The sequence below is a fragment of the Coturnix japonica genome, unplaced genomic scaffold, assembly GCF_054131305.1.
Source record: "Coturnix japonica strain WE unplaced genomic scaffold, WE-NBRP24 Scf127, whole genome shotgun sequence".
Classification (NCBI taxonomy): domain Eukaryota; kingdom Metazoa; phylum Chordata; class Aves; order Galliformes; family Phasianidae; genus Coturnix; species Coturnix japonica.
In genome coordinates, this window is record NW_028189030.1 from 30,368 (window position 1) to 52,660 (window position 22,293).

Consider the following 22,293-nt stretch of genomic DNA (forward strand, 5'->3'; position numbering starts at 1 on the left):
GGGTGGGATGGAGGGATATGGGGTGGGATGGGGGGAGATGGGGTGGGATATGGGGTGGGATGGGAGGAGATGGGGTGAAATGGGGTGAGATGGGGGTAGATGAGGTGGGATGGGGTGATATGGAGTGGGATATGGGGTGGGGTGGGGGGATATGGGGGGAGATGGGGTGGGGGGAGATGGGGTGGGATGAGAGGATATGGGGGGAGATGGGGTGGGGGGATATGGGGTGGGATATGGAGTGGAATGGAGGGATATGGGGTGGGATGGGGGGAGATGGGGGAAGATGGGGTGGGATATGGGGTGGGGTGGGAGGAGATGGGGTGAAATGGGGTGGGATGGGGGTAGATGAGGTGGGATGGGGTGATATGGAGTGGGATATGGGGTGGGGTGGGGGGATATGTGGGGAGATGGGGTGGGATATGGGGTGGGATGGGGGGATATAGGGGGAGATGGGGTGGGATATGGGGTGAAATGGGGTGGGATGGGGGGAGATGGGGAGATGGGGGGAGGTGGGGGGAGATGTGGGGAGATGGGGTGGGGTGGGGGGAGATGGGGTGGGAGATGGGGTGAGATGGGGGAGATGGGGTGAGATGGGGAGATGGGGGGAGGTGGGGGGAGATGTGGGGAGATGGGGTGGGGTGGGGGGAGATGGGGTGGGAGATGGGGTGAGATGGGGGAGATGGGGTGAGATGGGGGAGATGGGGGGAAATGGGGAGATGGGGTGAGATGGGGGAGATGGGGTGAGATGGGGGAGATGGGGGGAAATGGGGGGCGATGGGGTGAGATGGGGTGGGATATGGGTTGACATTCGGTTGTTATGGGGTGGGATGGAGTTATATGGGGTGGGATATGGAGTGACATGGAGTTATATGGGGTGGGATGGGGTGGGATATGGGGTGTCATGGGGTGTTATGGGGTGGGATGGGGTGGCATGGAGTTATATGGGATGGGATGGGTTGACATGGGGTTGTTATGGGGTGGGATGGAGTTGTATGGGTGGGATGGGGTGGGATATGGGGTGGGATATGGGGTGACATGGGTTTAGATGGGGTGGGATGGAGTTCTATGGGGTGGGATGGAGTTATATGGGGTAGGATATGGGGTGACATGGGGTTGTTATGGGGTGGGATATGGGGTGGGATGGGGGGAGATGGGGTGAGATGGGGTGGGATATGGGGAGATAGGGGGAGATGGGGTTATATGGGGTGGGATGGGGTGGGATATGGGATTGTTATGGGGTGGGATGGGGTGGGATATGGGTTGACATGGGGTTGTTATGGGGTGGGATGGAGTTGTATGGGGTAGGATATGGGGTGACATGGAGTTATATGGGGTGGGATATGAGGTGACATGTGGTTGTTATGGGGTGGGATATGGGGTTGTTATGGGGTGGGATATGGGGTGACACGGGGTTGTTATGGGGTTGTTATGGGGTTGTTATGGGGTGGGATATGGGGTGGGATATGGGGTTGCTATGGGGTGGGATATGGGGTTGTTATGGGGTGGGATATGGGGTGGGATGGGGCTGAGTGTGTCCCCTCCCCCAGGGCGACTGGGTCTGGCTGAAGAAGTTCCCTGGAGATCAGCACAGCGAGGTGAAGCCGGCCACAAAGCTGGCGTTCTGCAAGGTGGGATTGGGGGGGGATATGGGGGGTGGGGGGTCTTGGGATAAGGGTGGGATGTGGGGAGGGGGGGGGAAATGGGGAGGGTGGGGGGATGTGGGGATGGGGGTGGGACATGGGGGTGGGGGGTGCTGGGATAAGGGGGGGATGTGGGGAGGGTGGGGGGGACATGGGGGAGGTGGGGGGATATGGGGAGGGTGGGGGGACGTGGGGGGTGGGGGGATATGGGGTGGTGGTGGGATGTGGGGGTGGTGCTGAGACATAGGGAGGGTGGGGGGATGTGGGGGGTGGGGGGTGTTGGGACAAGGGTGGGATGTGGGGAGGATGGTGGGACTTGGGGGGGGGGGTGGGATGTGGGAAGGGTGGGGGGACGTGGGGGGTATGGGGAGGGTGGGGGGAGACATGGGGATGGTGGGGGGATGTTGGGACAAGGGTGGGATGTGGGGAGGGTGGGGGGACATGGTGGGTGGTGGGATGTGGGGATGGGGGTGGGACATGGGGGTGGGGGGGGTGTTGGGATAAGGGGGGGATGTGGGGAGGGTGGGGGGGGACATGGGGGGGTGGTGGGATATGGGAAGGGTGGTGGGGAGACATGAGGATGGTGGGGGGGACATTGGGACAAGGGTGGGATGTGGGGAGGGTGGGGGGCAACATAAAGGGGATTGGGGGGATATGGGGAGGGTGGGGGGACTTTGGGATAAGGGTGGGATGTGGGGAGGGTGGGGGGACTTTGGGATAAGGGTGGGATGTGGGGAGGGTGGGGGGACGTGGGGATGGGGGTGGGGGGGTGTTGGGATAAGGGTGGGATGTGGGGAGGGTGGGGGGACATGGGGGGTGGGATGTGAAGAGGGTGGGGGGATATTGAGGGGGTGGGGGGACATGGGGATGGTAGTGGGACATGGGGGGTGGTGGGATGTGGGGGGGTGGGGGAACATGGAGGTGGTGGTGGGGTTTTGGGATAAGGGTGGTATGTGGGGAGGGTGGTGGGGGGACATTGGAGATGGTGGGATGTGGGGGTAGTGGGGGGATGTGGGAAAGGTGGGGGGACACAGGGGTGGTGGGGGGACATTGGGACAAGGGTGGGATGTGGGGCGGGTGGGGGGATGTGGGGGTGGTGCTGAGACATAGGGAGGGTGGGGGGATGTGGGGGGGTGGGGGGCGTTGGGACAAGGGTGGGATGTGGGGAGGGTGGGGGGATGTGGGGATGGGGGTGGGACATGGGGGTGGGGAGGGTGTTGGGATAAGGGTGGGATGTGGGGAGGGTGGGGGATATAGGGGGGTGGGGGGACATTGGGACAAGTGTGGGTGGTGGGGAGGGTGGGGGGACATGGGGGTGGGGGGGGCGTTGGGATAAGGGTGGAATGTGGGGAGGGTGGGGGGGCATGGGGATGGTGGGGGGATGTGGGGAGGGTGGGGGGACGTGGAGGTGGTGGGGGGATATGGGGTGGTGGTGGGATGTGGGGAGGGTGGGGGGATGTGGGGATGGTGGTGGGACATGGGGGTGGGGGTGTGTTGGGATAAGGGGGGGATGTGGGAGTGGGGGGGGACACGGAGGGGCTGGGGTATATGGGGAGGAGGAGGGACTTTGGGACAAGGGTGGGATGTGGGGAGGATGGTGGGATGTGGGGAGGGTGGTGGGATGTGGGGAAGGAGGTGCGATGTGGGGTGGATGGGGGGATGTGGGGAGGGTGGGGGGACGTGGAGGTGGTGGGGGGACATGGGGTGGTGGTGGGATGTGGGGAGGGAGGGGGGGACATGGGGGAGGTGGGGGGATATGGGGAGGGTGGTGGGATGTGGGGGGGGTGGGGAGACATGGAGGTGGTGATGGGACATGGGGAGGGTGGGGGGATGTGGGGGGTGGGGGGATGTGGGGAGGGTGGGGGGACACTGGGACAAGGGTGGGATGTGGGGAGGGTGGGGGGATGTGGGGGGAGTGGGTGGACGTGGGGATGGTGGTGGGTTATGAGGATGGTTGTGGGATGTGAGGGTGGGGGGATATGGGCAGGGTGGTGGGACGTGGGGGTCCTGGGGGGATGTGGGGAGGGTGGGGGGGGACACGGGGGGCTGGGGTATATGGGGAGGAGGGGGGACTTTGGGACAAGGGTGGGTGGTGGGACATGGGGACAGTGGGGGGAGTTTGGGACAAGGGTGGGATGTGGGGAGGGTGGGGGGGGACATAGAGGGGGTGGGGGGATATGGGAAGGGTGGGGGGACACTGAGACAAGGGTGGGATGTGGGGAGGATGGTGGGATGTGGGGATGGGGGTGGGACATGGGGGTGGGGGGGTGTTGGGACAAGGGGGGGATGTGGGGAGGGTGGGGGGATGTGGGGGGGTGGGGGGATATGGGGAGGGGGGGGACATTGGGACAAGTGTGGGTGGTGGGGAGGGTGGGGGGACATGGGGGTGGGGGGTGCTGGGATAAGGGTGGAATGTGGGGAGGGTGGGGGGGGACATGGGGCTTGTGAGGGGATATGGGGAGGGTGGGGGGACGTGGGGATGGGGGTGGGATGTGGGGGTGGGGGGGTGTTGGGATAAGGGGGGGATGTGGGGAAAGTGGGGGGATGTGGGGATGGGGGTGGGACATGGGGGTGGGGGGACGTTGGGACAAGGGTGGGATGTGGGGAGGATGGTGGGACGTGGGGAGGGAGGTGCGATGTGGGGTGGATGGGGGGATATGGGGAGGGTGGTGGGACACTGGGTCAAGGGTGGGTTGTGGGGAGGGTGGTGGGGGGACATAGGGGGGGTGGTGGGATGTGAGGAGGGTGGGGGGATGTTGAGGGGGTGGGGAGATGTGGGGAGGGTGGGCGGACGTGGGGATGGGGGTGGGATGTGGAGGTGGTGGTGGGACTTGGGGGGGTGGGATGTGGGGGGAGTGGGTGGACGTGGGGATGGTGGTGGGTTATGAGGATGGTTGTGGGATGTGAGGGTGGGGGGATGTGGGGATTGTGGTGGGACGTGAGGGACGCCACCAGGTCACCCATGGGGTCCTATAGCAGCCATGGGACCACCAGGTCACCCATGGGGCCCTATAGCAGCCATGGGACCACCAGGTCACCCATGGGGCCCTATAGCTGCCATGGGATCACCAGGTCACCCATGGGGTCCTATAGCAGCCATGGGACCACCAGGTCACCCATGGGGTCCTATGGGATCACCAGGTCACCAATGGGGTCCTATAGCTTCCATGGGACCACCAGGTCAGCCATGGGGTCCTATGGGACCACCAGGTCACCCATGGGGCCCTATAGCATCCATAGGACCACCAGGTCACCCATGGGGCCCTATAGCATCCATAGGACCACCAGGTCACCCATGGGGCCCTATAGCAGCCATAGGACCACCAGGTCACCCATGGGGTCCCATAGCAGCCATGGGACCACCAGGTCACCCATGGGGCCCTATCGCAGCCATGGGACCACCAGGTCACCCATGGGGTCCTATGGGACCACCAGGTCACCTATGGGGTCCTATAGCAGCCATGGGACCACCAGGTCACCCATGGGGTCCCATAGCAGCCATAGGACCACTGGGTCACCCATGGGGTCCCATAGCTGCCATGGGATCACCAGGTCACCCATGGGGCCCTATGGGACCACCAGGCTGTGGGTCCGAAGCCCGTCCCCGACCCACACGTCCCATTGTTGCCCCCAATATCAGCTGAGGGACCTGAGGCACGAGAACGTCAACCTGTTCCTGGGTTTCTTCCACGACTGCGGGATCTTCGCCGTGGTGTCGGAGCACTGCTCGCGGGGCAGCCTCGAGGACCTGCTGCGCAACGACGACATGAAGCTCGACTGGATGTTCAAGTCCTCCCTCCTCATCGACCTCATCAAGGTGACGGCGGTGGGGGGCACGAGGGGTGGGAGGGGGCCGTGGTGAGGGGAATGGGGGGCTCTGTGGGGCACATGGGGTGAGAGGGCGCTATGATGAGGGGAATGGGGGGCACATGTGGTGGGAGGGAACCATGATAAGGGGAATGGGGGGCACACGGGGTGGGAGGGAGACGTGGTGAGGGGAATGGGGGGCTCTGTGGGGCACACGGGGTCACTATGGTGAGGGGAATGGGGGGCACATGGGGTGGGAGGGCGCTATGATGAGGGGAATGGGGGACTGAGGGGTACCCAGGGAGGAAGGGTGCCGTGGTGAGTGGAATAGGGGGCTCTGTGGGTCACTATGATGACGGGAATGGGGGGCTCTGTGGGTCGCTATGATAAGGGGAATGGGGGGCACACGGGGTGAGAGGGAGCCGTGGTGAGGGGAATGGGGGGCACATGGGGTGGGAGGGGGCTATGACAAGGGGAATGGGGGGCTGAGGGGTACCCACGGTAGGAGGGTGCCGTGGTGAGGTGAATGGGGGGCTCTGTGGGGCACACGGGGTGGGAAGGTGATATGATAAGGGGAATGGGGGGCTGCGGGGTACCCAGGGTGGAAGGGTGCCATGGTGAGGGGAATGGGGGGCTCTGTCGGGCACCATGATGAGGGGAATAGGGGGCTCTGTGGGTCACAATGATAAGGGGAATGGGGGGCACATGGGGTGGGAGGGCGCTATGATGAGGGGAATAGGGGGCTGAGGGGTACCCAGGGTGGAAGGGTGCCATGGTGAGGGGAACGGGGGGCTCTGTGGGTCGCTATGATAAGGGGAATGGGGGGCACACGGGGTGAGAGGGAGCCGTGGTGAGAGGAATGGGGGGTACATGGGGTGGGAGGGCGCTATGATAAGGGGAATGAGGGGCACATGGGGTGGGAGGGTGCCGTGGTAAGGAGAATGGGGGGCACGAGGGGTGGGAGGGGGCCGTGGTGAGGGGAATGGGGGGCAGACGGGGTGGGAGGGAGCTATGATGAGGGGAATGGGGGGCTCTGTGGGGCACACGGGGTGGGAGGGTGCTATGATAAGGGGAATGGGGGGCACAGGGGGTGGGAGGGAGCCGTGGTGAGGGGAATGGGGGGCTCTGTGGGGCACATGGGGTGGGAGGGTGCCGTGGTGAGGGGAATGGGGGGCTCTGTGGGGCACATGGGGTGGGAGGGCGCCGTGGTAAGGAGAATGGGGGGCACGAGGGGTGGGAGGGCGCCGTGGTGAGGGGAATGGGGGGCACACGATGTGGGAGGGAGCTGTGATGAAGGGAATGGGGGGCACACGGGGTGGGAGGGCGCTATGATAAGGGGAATGGGGGGCTGAGGGGTACCCAGGGTGGGAGGGTGCCGTGGTGAGGGGAACGGGGGGCTCTGTGGGTCACAATGATGAGGGGAATGGGGGGCTCTGTGGGGCATACGGGGTGGGAGGGAGCTGTGATGAGAGGAATGGGGGAATCTATGGGGCGCTATGATAAGGGGAATGGGGGGCACATGGGGTGGGAGGGTACTGTGGTGAGGGGAATGGGGGGCACACGGGGTCACTATGATGAGGGGAACGGGGGGCTCTGTGGGTCGCTATGATAAGGGGAATGGGGGGCTCTGTAGGTCACTATGATGAGGGGAATGGGGGGCACACGGGGTGGGAGGGAGCTGTGGTGAGGGGAATGGGGGGCACATGGGGTGGGAGGGCATTATGATGAGGGGAATGGACCCCATAGACCCCATAGATCCCCATAGAGACCCCATAGATCACCATAGAGACCCCATAGATCCCCATAGACCCCTATAGAGACCCCATAGAGACCCCATAGATCCCCATAGAGACCCCATACAACGCACAGATCCCCATAGGGACCCCATGGAGACCCCATAGATCCCCATAGAGACCCCATAGACCCCGTAGATCACCATAGAGACCCCATAGACTGCACAGATCCACATAGAGACCCCATAGACTGCACAGATCCCCATAGATCCCCATAGAGACCCCATAGATCCCCATAGAGACCCCATAGACCCCATAGATCCCCATAGAGACCCCATAGACCTCATCGATCCCCATAGAGACTCCATAGACCCCATAGATCCTCATAGAGACCCCATAGATGCCCATAGAGACCCCATAGACCCCATAGATCCCCATAGAGACCCCATAGACCGCAGAGATCCCCATAGAGACCTCATAGAGACCCCATAGATCTGTATAGAGACCCCATAGATCCCCATAGATCCCCGGGGAGACCCCATAGGCCCCATCGATCCCCATAGAGACCCCATAGACCCCATAGACCTGTATAGATACCCCATAGAGACCCCATAGATACCCATAGATCCCCATAGTACATGCGTTACCTGTCCCCCATTGCAGTACATCCCCATAGAGACCCCATAAACCGCATAGATCCCCATAGAGACCCCATAGATCCCCATAGATCCCCATAGAGACCCCATAGACCCCATAGATCCCCATAGAGCCACCATAAACCCCATAGATCCCATCGATCCCCATAGATCCCCATAGATCCCCATAGTACATGCGTTACCTGTCCCCCATTGCAGATCCTCATAGAGACCCCATAGATCCCCCAGATCCCCATAGTGACCCCATAGAGACCCCATAGATCCCCATAGAGACCCCATAGAGCCCCATAGATTCCCATAGAGACCCCATAGAGACCCCATAGAGACCCCATAGATACCCATAGATCCCCATAGAGACCCCATAGAGACCCCATAGATACCCATAGATCCCCATAGTACATGCGTTACCTGTCCCCCATTGCAGGCCATGAAATACCTGTCCCCCATTGCAGTACATAGATCCCCATAGAGACCCCATAGACAGCACAGATCCCCATAGGGACCCCATAGAGACCCCATAGATCCCCATAGAGACCCCATAGACCCCATAGGTCTGTATAGAGACCCCATAGACCCCATAGATCCCCATAGAGACCCCATAGACCCTATAGATCCCCATAGAGACCCCATAGATCCCATAGATCCCCATTGAGACCCCATAGAGACCCCATAGACCCAATAGATCCCCATAGAGACCCAATAGAGACCCCATAGACCCCATAGATCCCCATAGAGACCCCATAGAGACCCCATAGACCCCATAGATCTGTATAGAGACCCCATAGACCCCATAGATCCCCATAGAGACCCCATAGAGACCCCATAGACCCCATAGATCCCCATAGATCCCCATAGAGACCCCATAGAGACCCCATAGACCCCATAGAGACCCCATACATCCCCATCGATCCCCGTAGAGACCCCATAGACCCCATGTCCCCCCATTGCAGGGCATGCGTTACCTGCACCATCGCGACGTGGTCCACGGGCGCCTCAAGTCCCGTAACTGTGTGGTTGACGGACGCTTCGTGCTCAAGGTGACGGACCACGGCTACAACGAGCTGCTGGAGGCGCAGAAGGTGGCGGCGCCCACCCCACAGCCACACGGTATGGGGGGAGCTATGGGGCGTGGGGGGCAAGGGGGGACAGGGGGTATAGGGGGGACAGGGGGTATAGGGGGGACAGGGAGCACATGGGGTGATGTGAGATATAGGGGGTGGAGGAGGGGCCTATGGGATGATGTGGGATCTATGGGGTGACAGGGGATCCATGGGGTGATGTGGGATCCATGGGGTGGAGGAGGGATCTATGGGGTGACAGGGGATCCATGGGGTGATGTGGGGTCTGTGGGGTGGAGTAGGAATCTATGGGGTGACAGGGGATCCAAGGGTGATGTGGGATCTATGGGGGGACAGGAGATATAGGGGGGGTGAGGGATCTGTGGGCTGATGTGGGATCTATGGGGTGATGTGGGACCTATGGGGGCATGGGGGATGTGAGGGGGACAGGGGATATAGGGATGATGTGGGATCTATGGGGGCACATGGGATCTATGGGGTGACGGGATCCAAGGGGTGACGTGGGGTCTGTGGGGTGACGTGGGATCTATGGGGGTACAGGAGATCCATGGGGCGATGTGGGGTCTATGGGGTGACAGGGGATCCATGGGGTCATGTGGGATCTATGGGGTGACATGGGATCCATGGGGTGATGTGGGATCTATGGGGTGATGTGGGATCTGTGGGGTGGAGGATGGGCCTATGGGGTGACATGGGATCCATGGGGTGATGTGGGGTCTGTGGGGTGGAGTAGGAATCTATGGGGTGACAGGGGATCCAAGGGTGATGTGGGATCTATGGGGGGACAGGAGATATAGGGGGGGTGAGGGATCTGTGGGGTGATGTGGGATCTGTGGGGTCACGTATGGGGGGAACTATGGGGCGTGGGGGGCGGGGGGGGACAGGGGATATAGGGGGGACACGGGGCACATGGGGTGATGTGGGATCTATGGGGTGATGTGGGATATAGGGGGTGGAGGAGGGGCCTATGGGGTGATGTGGGAACTATGGGGTGACAGGGGATCCATGGGGTGATGTGGGATCTATGGGTGACAGGGGATACATGGAGTGATGTAGGATCTATGGGGTGATGTGGGATATAGGGGGTGGAGGAGGGATCTATGGGGTGACGTGGGGTCTGTGGGGTGACGTGGGATCTATGGGGGTACAGGGTATATAGGGGGGACAGGGGGTACATGGGGTGATTAGGGGGATGTGGGATCGATGAGGTGACATGGGGTCTATGGGGTGACAGGGGATCCATGGGGTCACATGGGGTCTGTGGGGTGACATGGGATCTATGGGGTGACAGGGGATCCATGGGGTGATGTGAGGATCTATGGGGAGACATGGGATCCATGGGGTGATGTAGGATCTATGGGGTGATGTGGGATATAGGGGGTGGAGGAGGGGCCTATGGGGTGATGTGGGATCCATGGGGTGATGTGGGATCTATGGGGGCATGGGGGATGTGAGGGGGACAGGGGATATAGGGATGATGTGGGATCTATGGGGGCACATGGGATCCATGGGGTGACAGGGGATCCATGGGGTGATGTGGGATCTATGGGGTGACAGGGGATCCATGGGGTGATGTGGGATCTATGGGGTGACGTGAGATCCATGGGGTGATGTGGGATCTATGGGGTTACATGGGATCCATGCGGTCACATTGGATCTATGGGGTGACATGGGATCCATGGGGTAACAAGGGATCCATGGGGTGATGTGGGATCTATGGGGTGACAGGGGATCTATGGGGTGATATGGGATCTATGGGGTGATAGGGAATCCATGGGGTAATGTGGGATCTATGGGGTGGAGGATGGGCCTATGGGGTGATATGGGATCCATGGGATGATAGGGAATCTATGGGGGCACATTGGTTCTATGGGGTGACATGGGATCTGTGGGGTGGAGGATGGTCCTATGGGGTGACATGGGATCCATGGGGTCACATTGGATCTATGGGGTGATATGGGATCCATGGGGTCATGTGGGATCTGTGGGGTGGAGGATGGTCCTATGGGGTGACATGGGATCTATGGGGTGGAAGAAGGGCCTATGGGGTGACATGGGATCCATGGGGTGATGTGGGATCTATGGGGTGATGTGGGATCTGTGGGGTGGAGGATGGGCCTATGGGGTGACATGGGATCCATGGGGTGATATGGGACCTGTGGGGTGATGTGGGATCTATGGGGTGACAGGGGATCCATGGGGTCACATTGGTTCTATGGGGTGACATGGGATCCATGGGGTGATGTGGGATCCATGGGGTAACAAGGGATCCATGGGGTGATGTGGGATCTGTGGGGTGGAGGATGGCCCTATGGGGTGACATGGGATCCATGCGGTCACATTGGTTCTATGGGGTCACATTGGATCTATGGGGTGACATGGGCTCTATGGGGTGACATGGGCTCTATGGGGTGGAGGAGTGACCTATATGGGACGTTATATGCCGTGGGGTCGCCCCATTTCAGAGCGTTTATGGACGGCTCCGGAGCTGCTCCGGGACGCGGCGCTGGAGCGACGTGGGTCGTTCCGGGGGGACGTTTATGGGATCGGGATCATCATGCAGGAGGTCATCTGCCGCAGCGCCCCATACTGCATGCTGGGGCTGCCCCCAGAGGGTGCGAACACCAACACACCCCACACAGCCAGCGCCAAACCCACCCCATAACTGCCCCATAAACACCCCAACCCCTCATTGACCCTCATAAACCACCCAGGACCCCTCATTGACCCCATATCCCCTCATTGACCCCATAACCCCCACAGTATCCTTCATTGACCCCCCATATCCCCTCATTGACCCCATATCCCCTCATTGACCCCCTAACAGTCCCATAACCCCCCCAGGACCCCTCATTGATCCCATATCCCCTCATTGCCCCCCTAACTACCCCATAAGACCCCCAGGACCCCTCAATGACCCCCTAACAGCCCCATAACCCCCACAGGACCCCTCACTGACCCCATAACTGCCCCATAACCACCCATGACTCATAAAGACCCCCCCCAAACCCCTCAAAGATCCCAATGAACACCTCATAACCCCCCATAACCCCTCATTAACCCCCCTAACTACCCCATAAGACCCCCAGTACCCCACATTGACCCCATATCCCCTCATTGCCCCCCTAACAGCCCCATAACCCCCCCAGGACCCATTATTGACCCCATATACGCTCATTGCCCCCCTACCCGCCCCTTAACCCCCCCATGACCCCCCTAGGACCCCTCATTGACCCCCCAGTACCCCTCATTGACCCCATATCCCCTCATTGACCCCCTAACTACCCCATAACCCCCACAGGACTCCTCACTGACCCCATATCCCCTCAAAGACCCCCTAACTGCCCCATAACCACCCCAGGACCCCTCATTGACCCCATATCCCCTCATTGCCCCCCTAACAGCCCCATAAACTCCCCAGTTCCCCTCATTGACCCCATATCCCCTCAAAGACCCCCTAACAGCCCCATAACCCCCACAGGACCCCTCACTGACCCTCCAGGACCCCTCATTGACCCCATAACCCCCCCAGGACCTTTCATTGACCCCATATCCCCTCATTGACCCCCTAACAGCCCCATAACCCCCACAGGACCCCTCACTGACCCCATATCCCCTCATTGACCCCATAACCCCCCCAGTACCCCTCATTGACCCCATATCCCCTCATTGACCCCCTAACATCCCCATAACCCCCCCATCCCCTCAAAGACCCCCTAACATCCCCATAACCACCCCAGGACCTCTCATTGTCCCCATATCCCCTCATTGACCCCATAACAGTCCCATAACCCCCACAGGACCCCTCATTGAACCCCCAGGACCCCTCATTGACCCAATATCCCCTCATTGACCCCATATCCCCTCATTGCCCCCCTATCCGCCCCATAACCCCCCATGACCCCCCTAGGACCCCTCATTGACCCCATATCCCCTTATTGACCCCCTAAGAGCCCCATAACCCCCACAGGACCCCTCATTGACCCCCCCAGTACCCCTCATTGACCCCCCCAGGACCCCTCATTGACCCCCTAACTACCCCATAACGACCCCAGGACCCCTCATTGACCCCATATCCACTCATTGACCCCCTAACAGCCCCATAACCCCCTCATCCCCTCAAAGACCCCCTAACATCCCCATAACCACCCCAGGACCCCTCATTGTCCCCATATCCCCTCATTGACCCCCTATCCGCCCCTTAACCCCCCATAACCCCCCTAGGACCCCTCATTGACCCCATAACAGTCCCATAACCCCCACAGGACCCCTCATTGAACCCCCAGGACCCCTCATTGACCCAATATCCCCTCATTGACCCCATATCCCCTCATTGCCCCCCTATCCGCCCCATAACCCCCCATAACCCCCCTAGGACCCCTCATTGACCCCATATCCCCTTATTGACCCCCTAACAGCCCCATAACCCCCACAGGACCCCTCATTGACCTCCCCAGGACCCCTCATTGACCCCCCAACTACCCCATAAGACCCCCAGGACACCTCATTGACCCCATATCCCCTCATTGACCCCCTAACAGCCCCATAACCCCCTAATCCCCTCAAAGACCCCCTAACAGCCCCATAACCCCCACAGGACCCCTCATTGACCGCGTATCCCCTCATTGACCCCCTAACAGTCCCATAACCCCCTCATCCCCTCAAAGACCCCAATGATCCCCCCATAAACACCCCACAACACCCTAACAGCCCTATAACCCCCCAGGACCCCTCATTGACCCTCATAACCCCCCCAGGACCCCTCATTGACCCCATATCCCCTCATTGACCCCCTAACAGTCCCATAACCCCCACAGGACCCCTCACTGACCCCATATCCCCTCATTGACCCCATAACACCCCCAGGACCCCTCATTGACCCCCTAACTAACCCATAAACCCCCTCATCCCCTCAAAGATCCCCTAACAGCCCCATAACCACCCCAGGACCCCTCATTGACCCCATAACCCCCCCAGTATCCTTCATTGACCCCCCAGTTCCCCTCACTGACCCCATATCCCCTCATTGACCCCATAACCCCCCCAGTACCCCTCATTGACCCCATATCCCCTCATTGACCCCCTATCCGCCCCTTAACCCCCCATAACCCCCCTAGGACCCCTCATTGACCCCCTAACAGCCCCATAACCCCCCAGGACCCCTCATTAACCCCCCGAACTACCCCATAAGCCCCCCAGGACCCCTCATTGACCCCCTAACAGCCCCATAACCCCCACAGGACCCCTCACTGACCCCATATCCCCTCATTGACCCCATAACCCCCCCAGTACCCCTCATTGACCCCATATCCCCTCATTGACCCCCTAACAGCCCCATAACACCCCCATCCCCTCATTGCCCCCCTAACAACCCCATAACCCCCCCAGGACCCCTCACTGACCCTCCAGTACCCCTCATTGACCCCATATCCCCTCATTGCCTCCCTAACAGCCCCATAAGCCCCCCAGGACCCCTCACTGACCCTCCAGGACCCCTCATTGACCCCATATCCCCTCATTGACCCCCTAACAGCCCCATAAGCCCCCCAGGACCCCTCATTGACCCCCTAATAGTCCCATAACCCCCTCATCCCCTCAAAGACCCCCTAACAGCCCCATAACCACCCCAGGACCAGTCACTGATCCCATATCCCCTCATTGAACCCCATATCCGCCCCTTAACCCCCCATAACCCCCCTAGGACCCCTCATTGGCCCCCCAGTACCCCTCATTGACCCCATATCCCTTCATTGCCCCCCTAACAGCCCCAAAACCCTCCCAGGACCCCTCATTGACCCCATATCCCCTCATTGACCCCATATCCCCTCATTGACCCCATATCCCTTCATTGCCCCTCTAACAGCCCCATAACCCCCCCCACAACCCATTATTGACCCCATAACCACCCCAGTACCCCTCATTGACCCCATATCCCCTCATTGCCCCCCTATCCACCCCATAACCCCCACAGTACCCCTCATTGATCCCATATCCCCTCATTGCCCCCCTTTCCACCCCATAACCCCCTAAGGACCCCTCATTGATCCCATATACTCTCATTGCCCCCCAACAGCCCCATAACCCCCCAGGACCCCTCATAGACCCCATATCCCCTCATTGCCCCCCTAACAGCCCCATAACCCCCCAGGACCCCTCATAGACCCCATATCCCCTCATTGCCCCCCTATCCGCCTCTTAACCCCCCATAACCCCCCTAGGACCCCTCATTGACCCCCCAGGATCCCTCATTGACCCCATATCCCCTCATTGCCCCTCTAACAGCCCCATAACCCCCCCACGACCCATTATTGACCCCATAACCCCCCCCAGGACCCCTCATTGACACCATATCCCCTCATTGCCCCCTATCCTCCCCATAACCCCCCTAGGACCCATTATTGGCCCCATAACCCCCCCAGGACCCCTCATTGACCCCGTATCCCCTCATTGCCCCCTATCCTCCCCATAACCCCCCTAGGACCCATTATTGGCCCCATAAACTCCCCAGGATCCCTCATTGACCCCATATCCCCTCATTGCCCCTCTAACAGCCCCATAACCCCCCCACGACCCCTCATTGACCCCATAACCCCTCATTGCCCCCCTATCCACCCCATAACCCCTACAGTACCCCTCATTGATCCCATATCCCCTCATTGCCCCCCTTTCCACCCCATAACCCCCTAAGGACCCCTCATTGATCCCATATCCCCTCATTGCCCCCCTAACAGCCCCATAGACCCCCCAGGACCCCTCATTGACTCCATATCTCCTCATTGACCCCATATCCCCTCATTGCCCCCCTATCCTCCCCATAAACCCCCTATAGCCCCCCCAGGACCCCTCATTGATCTCCTAACATCCCCATAACCCCCTCACCCCCTCATTGACCCCCTAACAGCCCCATAATCACCCCATATCCCCTCATTGCCTTCTATCTACCCCATAACACCCCCCAACCCCTCACTGACCCCCTAACAGCCCCATAACCACCCCAGGACCCCTCATTGACCCCATATCCCCTCATTGACCCCATATCCCCTCATTGAACCCCCAGTACCCCTCACTGACCCCATATCCCCTCATTGACCCCCCTATCCACCCCATAACCCCCTTTCCCCCCATAGAGATCATAGAGAAGGTGGCCCGCCCGCCCCCTTTGTGCCGCCCGGCCGTATCTGCTGACCAGGCCCCACTGGAGTGTATCCACCTGATGAAACAGTGCTGGAGCGAGCAGCCCGACAGGAGACCCACCATCGACCAGATCTTCGACCAGGTACATCTAGGGGGTCTATGGGGTCTATGGGGTACATCTATGGGGTTTATGGGGTCTATGTGGTCTATGAAGGTCCTATGGGGTCTATGGGAGGGTTTGGGGGTGTTATGGAGCGAGCAGCCCAACAGGAGACCCACCATCGACCAGATCTTCGACCAGGTACATCTATGGGGTCTATGGGGTCTATGGTGTACATCTATGGGGTCTATGGGGTCTATGGGGTCAATGGGGGGGGGGTTATGGGGTCTATGGGGGTCCTATGGAGTCTATGGGGGGATATGGGGGTGTTATGGAGCGAGCAGCCCGAGAGGAGACCCACCATTGACCAGATCTTCGACCAGGTACATCTATGGGGTCTATGGGGTCTATGGGGTACATCTATGGGGTCTATGGGGTCAATGGGGGGTATATGGGGTCTATGGGGGTCCTATGGAGTCTATGGGAGGGTTTGGGGGTGTTATGGAGCGAGCAGCCCGACAGGAGACCCACCATCAACCAGATCTTCGACCAGGTACATCTATGGGGTCTATGGGGTCTATGGGGTACATCTATGGGGTACATCTATGGGGTCTATGGGGTCTATGGGAGGGTATATGGGGTCTATGGGGGTCCTATGGAGTCTATGGGAGGGTATGGGGGTGTTATGGAGCGAGCAGCCCGACAGGAGACCCACCATCAACCAGATCTTCGACCAGGTACATCTATGGGGTCTATGGGGTACATCTATGGGGTCTATGGGGTCTATGGGGTCTATGAAGTTCCTATGGGGTCTATGGGAGGGTTTGGGGGTGTTATGGAGCGAGCAGCCCGAGAGGAGACCCACCATCGACCAGATCTTCGACCAGGTACATCTATGGGGTTTATGGGGTCTATGGGGGGGTTTATGGGGTCTATGGGGCGTTTATGGGGTCAATGGGGGATTTGGGGGGGCTATGGAGCGAGCAGCCCGAGAGGAGACCCACCATCGACCAGATCTTCGACCAGGTACAACTATGGGGTCTATGGGGTCTATGGGGTACATCTATGGGGTCTATGGGGTCTATGGGGTACATGTATGGGGTTTATGGGGTCTATGGGGGGCTTAAGGGGTCAGTGGTGGGGTTTAAGGGGTCAATGGTGGGGTTTATGGGGGTTTCGGGGTGTTATGGAGCAAGCAGCCCGACAGGAGACCCACCATCGACCAGATCTTCGACCAGGTACATCTATGGGGTTTATGGGGTCTATGGGGGGTTTATGGGGTCTATGGGGGTCCTATGGGGTCTATGGGGTACATCTATGGGGTCTATGGGGTCTATGGGGTCAATGGGGGGGGTTTATGGGGTCTTTGGGAGGGTTTGGGGGTGTTATGGAGCGAGCAGCCTGAGAGGAGACCCACCAACGACCAGATCTTCGACCAGGTACATCTATGGGGTCTATGGAGTCTATGGGTGGTTTATGGGGTCTATGCGGGTCCTATGGGATCTATGGGGGGGTTTACGGGGTCAGTGGGGGGGTTTATGGGGTCTATGGGGGTCCTATGGAGTCAGTGGGCAGCTTGGGGGGGTTATGGAGCGAGCAGCCCGAGAGGAGACCCACCATCGACCAGATCTTCTACCAGGTACATCTATGGGGTCTATGGGGTCTATGGGGTACATCTATGGGGTTTATGGGGTCTATGGGGTCAATAAGGGGGTTTATGGGGTCTATGGGGGGGGTTGGGGGTGTTATGGAGCGAGCAGCCCGAGAGGAGACCCACCATCGACCAGATCTTCGACCAGGTACATCTATGGGGTCTATGGGGTCGATGCGGTACATCTATGGGGTCTATAGGGTCTATGGGGTACATCTATGGGGTCTATGGGGTCTATGAAGGTCCTATGGGGTCTATGGGAGGGTTTGGGGGTGTTATGGAGCGAGCAGCCCGAGAGGAGACCCACCATCGACCAGATCTTCGACCAGGTACATCTATGGGGTCTATGGGGTACATCTATGGGGTTTATGGGGTCTATGGGGTCTATGGGGTCTATGAAGGTCCTATGGGGTCTATGGGAGGGTTTGGGTGTGCTATGGAGTGAGCAACCCGAGAAGAGACCCACCATCGACCACATCTTCGACCAGGTACATCTATGGGGTTTATGGGGTCTATGGGGTACATCTATGGGGTTTATGGGGTCTATGGGGTACATCTATGGGGTCTATGGGGTCTATGGGGTCAATAAGGGAGTTTATGGGGTCTATGGGGAGTTTGGGGGTGTTATGGAGCGAGCAGCCTGACAGGAGACCCACCATCGACCAGATCTTCGACCAGGTACATCTATGGGGTCTATGGGGTTTATGGGGTGCATCTATGGGGTTTATGGGGTCTATGGGGTCAATAAGGGGGTTTATGGGGTCTATGGGGGGGGTTGGGGGTGTTATGGAGCGAGCAGCCCGACAGGAGACCCACCATCGACCAGATCTTCTACCAGGTACATCTATGGGGTCTATGGGTATATGGGGTACATCTATGGGGTTTATGGGGTCTATGGGGGTCCTATGGGGTCTATGGGAGGGTCTGGGGGTGTTATGGAGCGAGCAGCCCGACAGGAGACCCACCATCGACCAGATCTTCGACCAGGTACATCTATGGGGTTTATGGGGTCTATGGGGGGTTTATGGGGTCTATGGGGGGTTTATAGGGTCAATGGGGGGGTTATGGGGTCTATGGGGGTCCTATGGAGTCTATGGGGGGATATGGGGGTGTTATGGAGCGAGCAGCCCGAGAGGAGACCCACCATCAACCAGATCTTCGACCAGGTACATCTATGGGGTCTATGGGGTACATCTATGGGGTCTATGGGGTACATCTATGGGGTCTATGGGGTCTATGGGGTACATCTATGGGGTTTATGGGGTCAATGGGGGGGGTTTATGGGGTCTATGGGGGTCCTATGGAGTCTATGGCGGGACATGGGGGGGTTATGGAGCGAGCAGCCTGAGAGGAGACCCACCATCGACCAGATCTTCGACCAGGTACATCAATGGGGTCTATGGGGTCTATGGGGTGGTTTATGGGGTCTATGGCGGTCCTATGGGGTCTATGGGGGGATTTATGGGGTCAGTGAGGGGATTGGGGGAGTTATGGAGCGAGCAGCCCGACAGGAGACCCACCGTCGACCAGATCTTCGACCAGGTACATCTATGGGGTCTATGGGGTCTATGGGGTACATCTATGGGGTCTATGGGGTCTATGGGGGGTTTATGGGGTCAATGGGGGGATATGGGGGTGTTATGGAGCGAGCAGCCCGACAGGAGACCCACCATCGACCAGATCTTCGACCAGGTACATCTATGGGGTCTATGGGGTCTATGGGGGGTTTATGGGGTCTATGGGGTCCTATGGGGTTTATTGGGGGTTTATGGAGACTATGGGGGGGTTTATGGGGTCTATGGGGGTCCTATGGGGTTTATGGGGGGTTTATGGAGACTATGGGGGGGTTTATGGGGTCTATGGGGGGTTTATGGGGTCAGTGGGGGGTCTGGGGGTGTTACGGAGTGAGCAGCCCGAGAGGAGACCCACCATCGACCAGATCTTCGACCAGGTACATCTATGGGGTCTATGGGGTCTATGGGGTACATCTATGGGGTCTATGGGGTCTATGAAGGTCTTATGGGGTCTATGGGAGGGTTTGGGGGTGTTATGGAGCGAGCAGCCCGAGAGGAGACCCACCATCGACCAGATCTTCGACCAGGTACATCTATGGGGTTTATGGGGTCTATGGGGTACATCTATGGGGTCAATGGTGTGGGTTTATGGGGTCTATGGGGGTCCTATGGGGTCTATGGGGGTTTTATAGGGTCTATGGGGGGGTTTATGGGGTCTATGGGGGGTTTGGGGGTGTTATGGAGCGAGCAGCCCGACAGGAGACCCACCATCGACCAGATCTTCAACCAGGTACATCTATGGGGTCTATGGGGTCTATGGGGAGTTTATAGGGTCAATGGGGGGCTTATGGGGTCGATAAGGGGGATTTAGGGGGCAAAGGGGGGCTTAATTGTGTGTCTGAGGGGCTTTTAGAAGGCTTATGGGGGGTTGAGGATCCAAGGGGGTTTATGGGGTCGGTAAGGGGGATTTAGGGGGCTTATATGGGGTTAATTGTGGGTCCTATGGGATTTATGGGGTCAGTGGGGACCCCATTGAACAGAAATGGAGATATGGGGCACAGGGATGAATGGGGCCCTATGGGACCTGAGATATGGGGCCAGGATGGGCCATAAATGGAGATATGGGGCCAGGATGGGACTATAGGATATGGGGATGAATGGGGCCCTATAGGACCTGAGATATGGGGCCAGGATGGGAAGATATGGGGCACAGGGATGAATGGGGCCCTATGGGACCTGAGATATGGGGCTGGGATGGGACTGTAGGATACACAGGGATGAATGGGGCCCTATAGGACCTGAGATTTGGGGTCAGATGGGCCATAAATGGAGATATGGGATATAGGGATAAATGGGGTCCTATAGGACCTGAGATATGGGGCCAGGTGGGCCATAAATGGAGATATGGGGCCAGGATGGGACTATAGGATATGGGAATGAATGGGGCCCTATAGGACCTGAGATATGGGGTCAGATGGGCCATAAATGGAGCTATAGGATATGGGGATGAATGGGGCCCTATAGGACCTGAGATATGGGGTCAGGTGGGCCATAAATGGAGATATGGGGCCAGGATGGGACTATAGGATATGGGAATGAATGGGGCCCTATGGGACCTGAGATATGGGGTCATATGGACTGAACCTAGAGATATGGGGCCAGGATGGGAAGATATGGGGCAGAGGAATGAATGGGGCCCTATGGGACCTGAGATATGGGGCTGGGATGGGATTATAGGATACACAGGGATGAATGGGGCCCTATGGGACCTGAGATATTGGGTCAGGTAGGCCATAAATGGAGATATGGGGCCAGGATGGGACTATAGGATATGGGGATGAATGGGGCCCTATAGGACCTGAGATATGGGGCCAGGTGGGCCATAAATGGAGATATGGGGCTGGGATGGGATTATAGGATACACAGGGATGAATGGGACCCTATGGGACCTGAGATATGGGGCCGGGATGGGAAGATATGGGGCACAGGGATGAATGGGACCCTATAGGATCTGAGATATGGGGCCAGATGGGCCATAAATGGAGATATGGGGCCAGGATGGGACTATACGATATGGGGATGAATGGGGCCCTATAGGACCTGAGATATGGGGCCAGGATGGGAAGATATGGGGCACAGGGATGAATGGGACCCTATGGGACCTGAGATATGGGGCCAGGATGGGCCATAAATGGAGATATGGGGCTGGGATGGGAAGATATGGGGCACAGGAATGAATGGGGCCCTATGGGACTTGAGATATGGGGCTGGGATGGGATTATAGGATACACAGGGATGAATGGGGCCCTATGGGACCTGAATATGGGGTCAGATGGGCCATAAATGGAGCTATAGGATATAGGGACGAATGGGTCCCTATGGGATCGATTCGGGGCCGTTCGTGTCTGTGATTCCTCCCCATTTTGGGGTAATTTCCCGCAGTTTAAGAGCATCAACAAGGGCCGTAAGACCAACATCATCGACTCGATGCTGCGGATGCTGGAGCAATATTCCTCCAACCTGGAGGACCTGATCCGCGAGCGCACCGAGGAGCTGGAGATCGAGAAGCAGAAGACGGACAAACTGCTCACACAGATGCTGCCCCCGTCAGTCCATGTGGGGCTGGGAGTGGGGCGCGATATGGGGCTGGGAATGGGGTGGGTTATGGGGCGGGATATGGGGCTGGGCTGGGGTTGGAGCCTATATGGGGTCTACAAGGGGATGGAGATCAATGGGATTCAGGTGGAGGTGCTGAAGGACCATTTTAAGGATCCATTCAGGATCTATGGGGCAGGAGGTGATGAAGGAGCCATTTAGGATCTATGGGGCTGGGGTGGGGTTGGTGTTTATATGGGGTCTATGGGGGACTGGGGACCCATTTAGGATCGATGGGGCTGGAGATCGAGAAGCAGAAGACGGACAAACTGCTCACACAGATGCTGCCCCCGTCAGTCCATGTGGGGCTGGGAGTGGGGCGGG

The 22,293-nt window shown here is 59.0% G+C and overlaps 1 protein-coding gene across 2 annotated transcripts in view; it reads left to right on the plus strand.

Moving 5' to 3' along the window:
- Positions 1 to 22,293, plus strand: part of GUCY2D (guanylate cyclase 2D, retinal) — a 53,121-nt gene that overhangs the window by 10,442 nt on the left and 20,386 nt on the right. For both annotated transcript variants that reach the window (XM_085535490.1, XM_085535491.1), the window contains 6 exons: positions 1,548 to 1,628; positions 5,281 to 5,457; positions 8,787 to 8,943; positions 11,381 to 11,530; positions 16,043 to 16,191; positions 21,757 to 21,920. In XM_085535490.1, the coding sequence (XP_085391616.1) occupies positions 1,548 to 1,628; positions 5,281 to 5,457; positions 8,787 to 8,943; positions 11,381 to 11,530; positions 16,043 to 16,191; positions 21,757 to 21,920 (878 nt within the window). The remainder of the gene's footprint in view (positions 1 to 1,547; positions 1,629 to 5,280; positions 5,458 to 8,786; positions 8,944 to 11,380; positions 11,531 to 16,042; positions 16,192 to 21,756; positions 21,921 to 22,293) is intronic.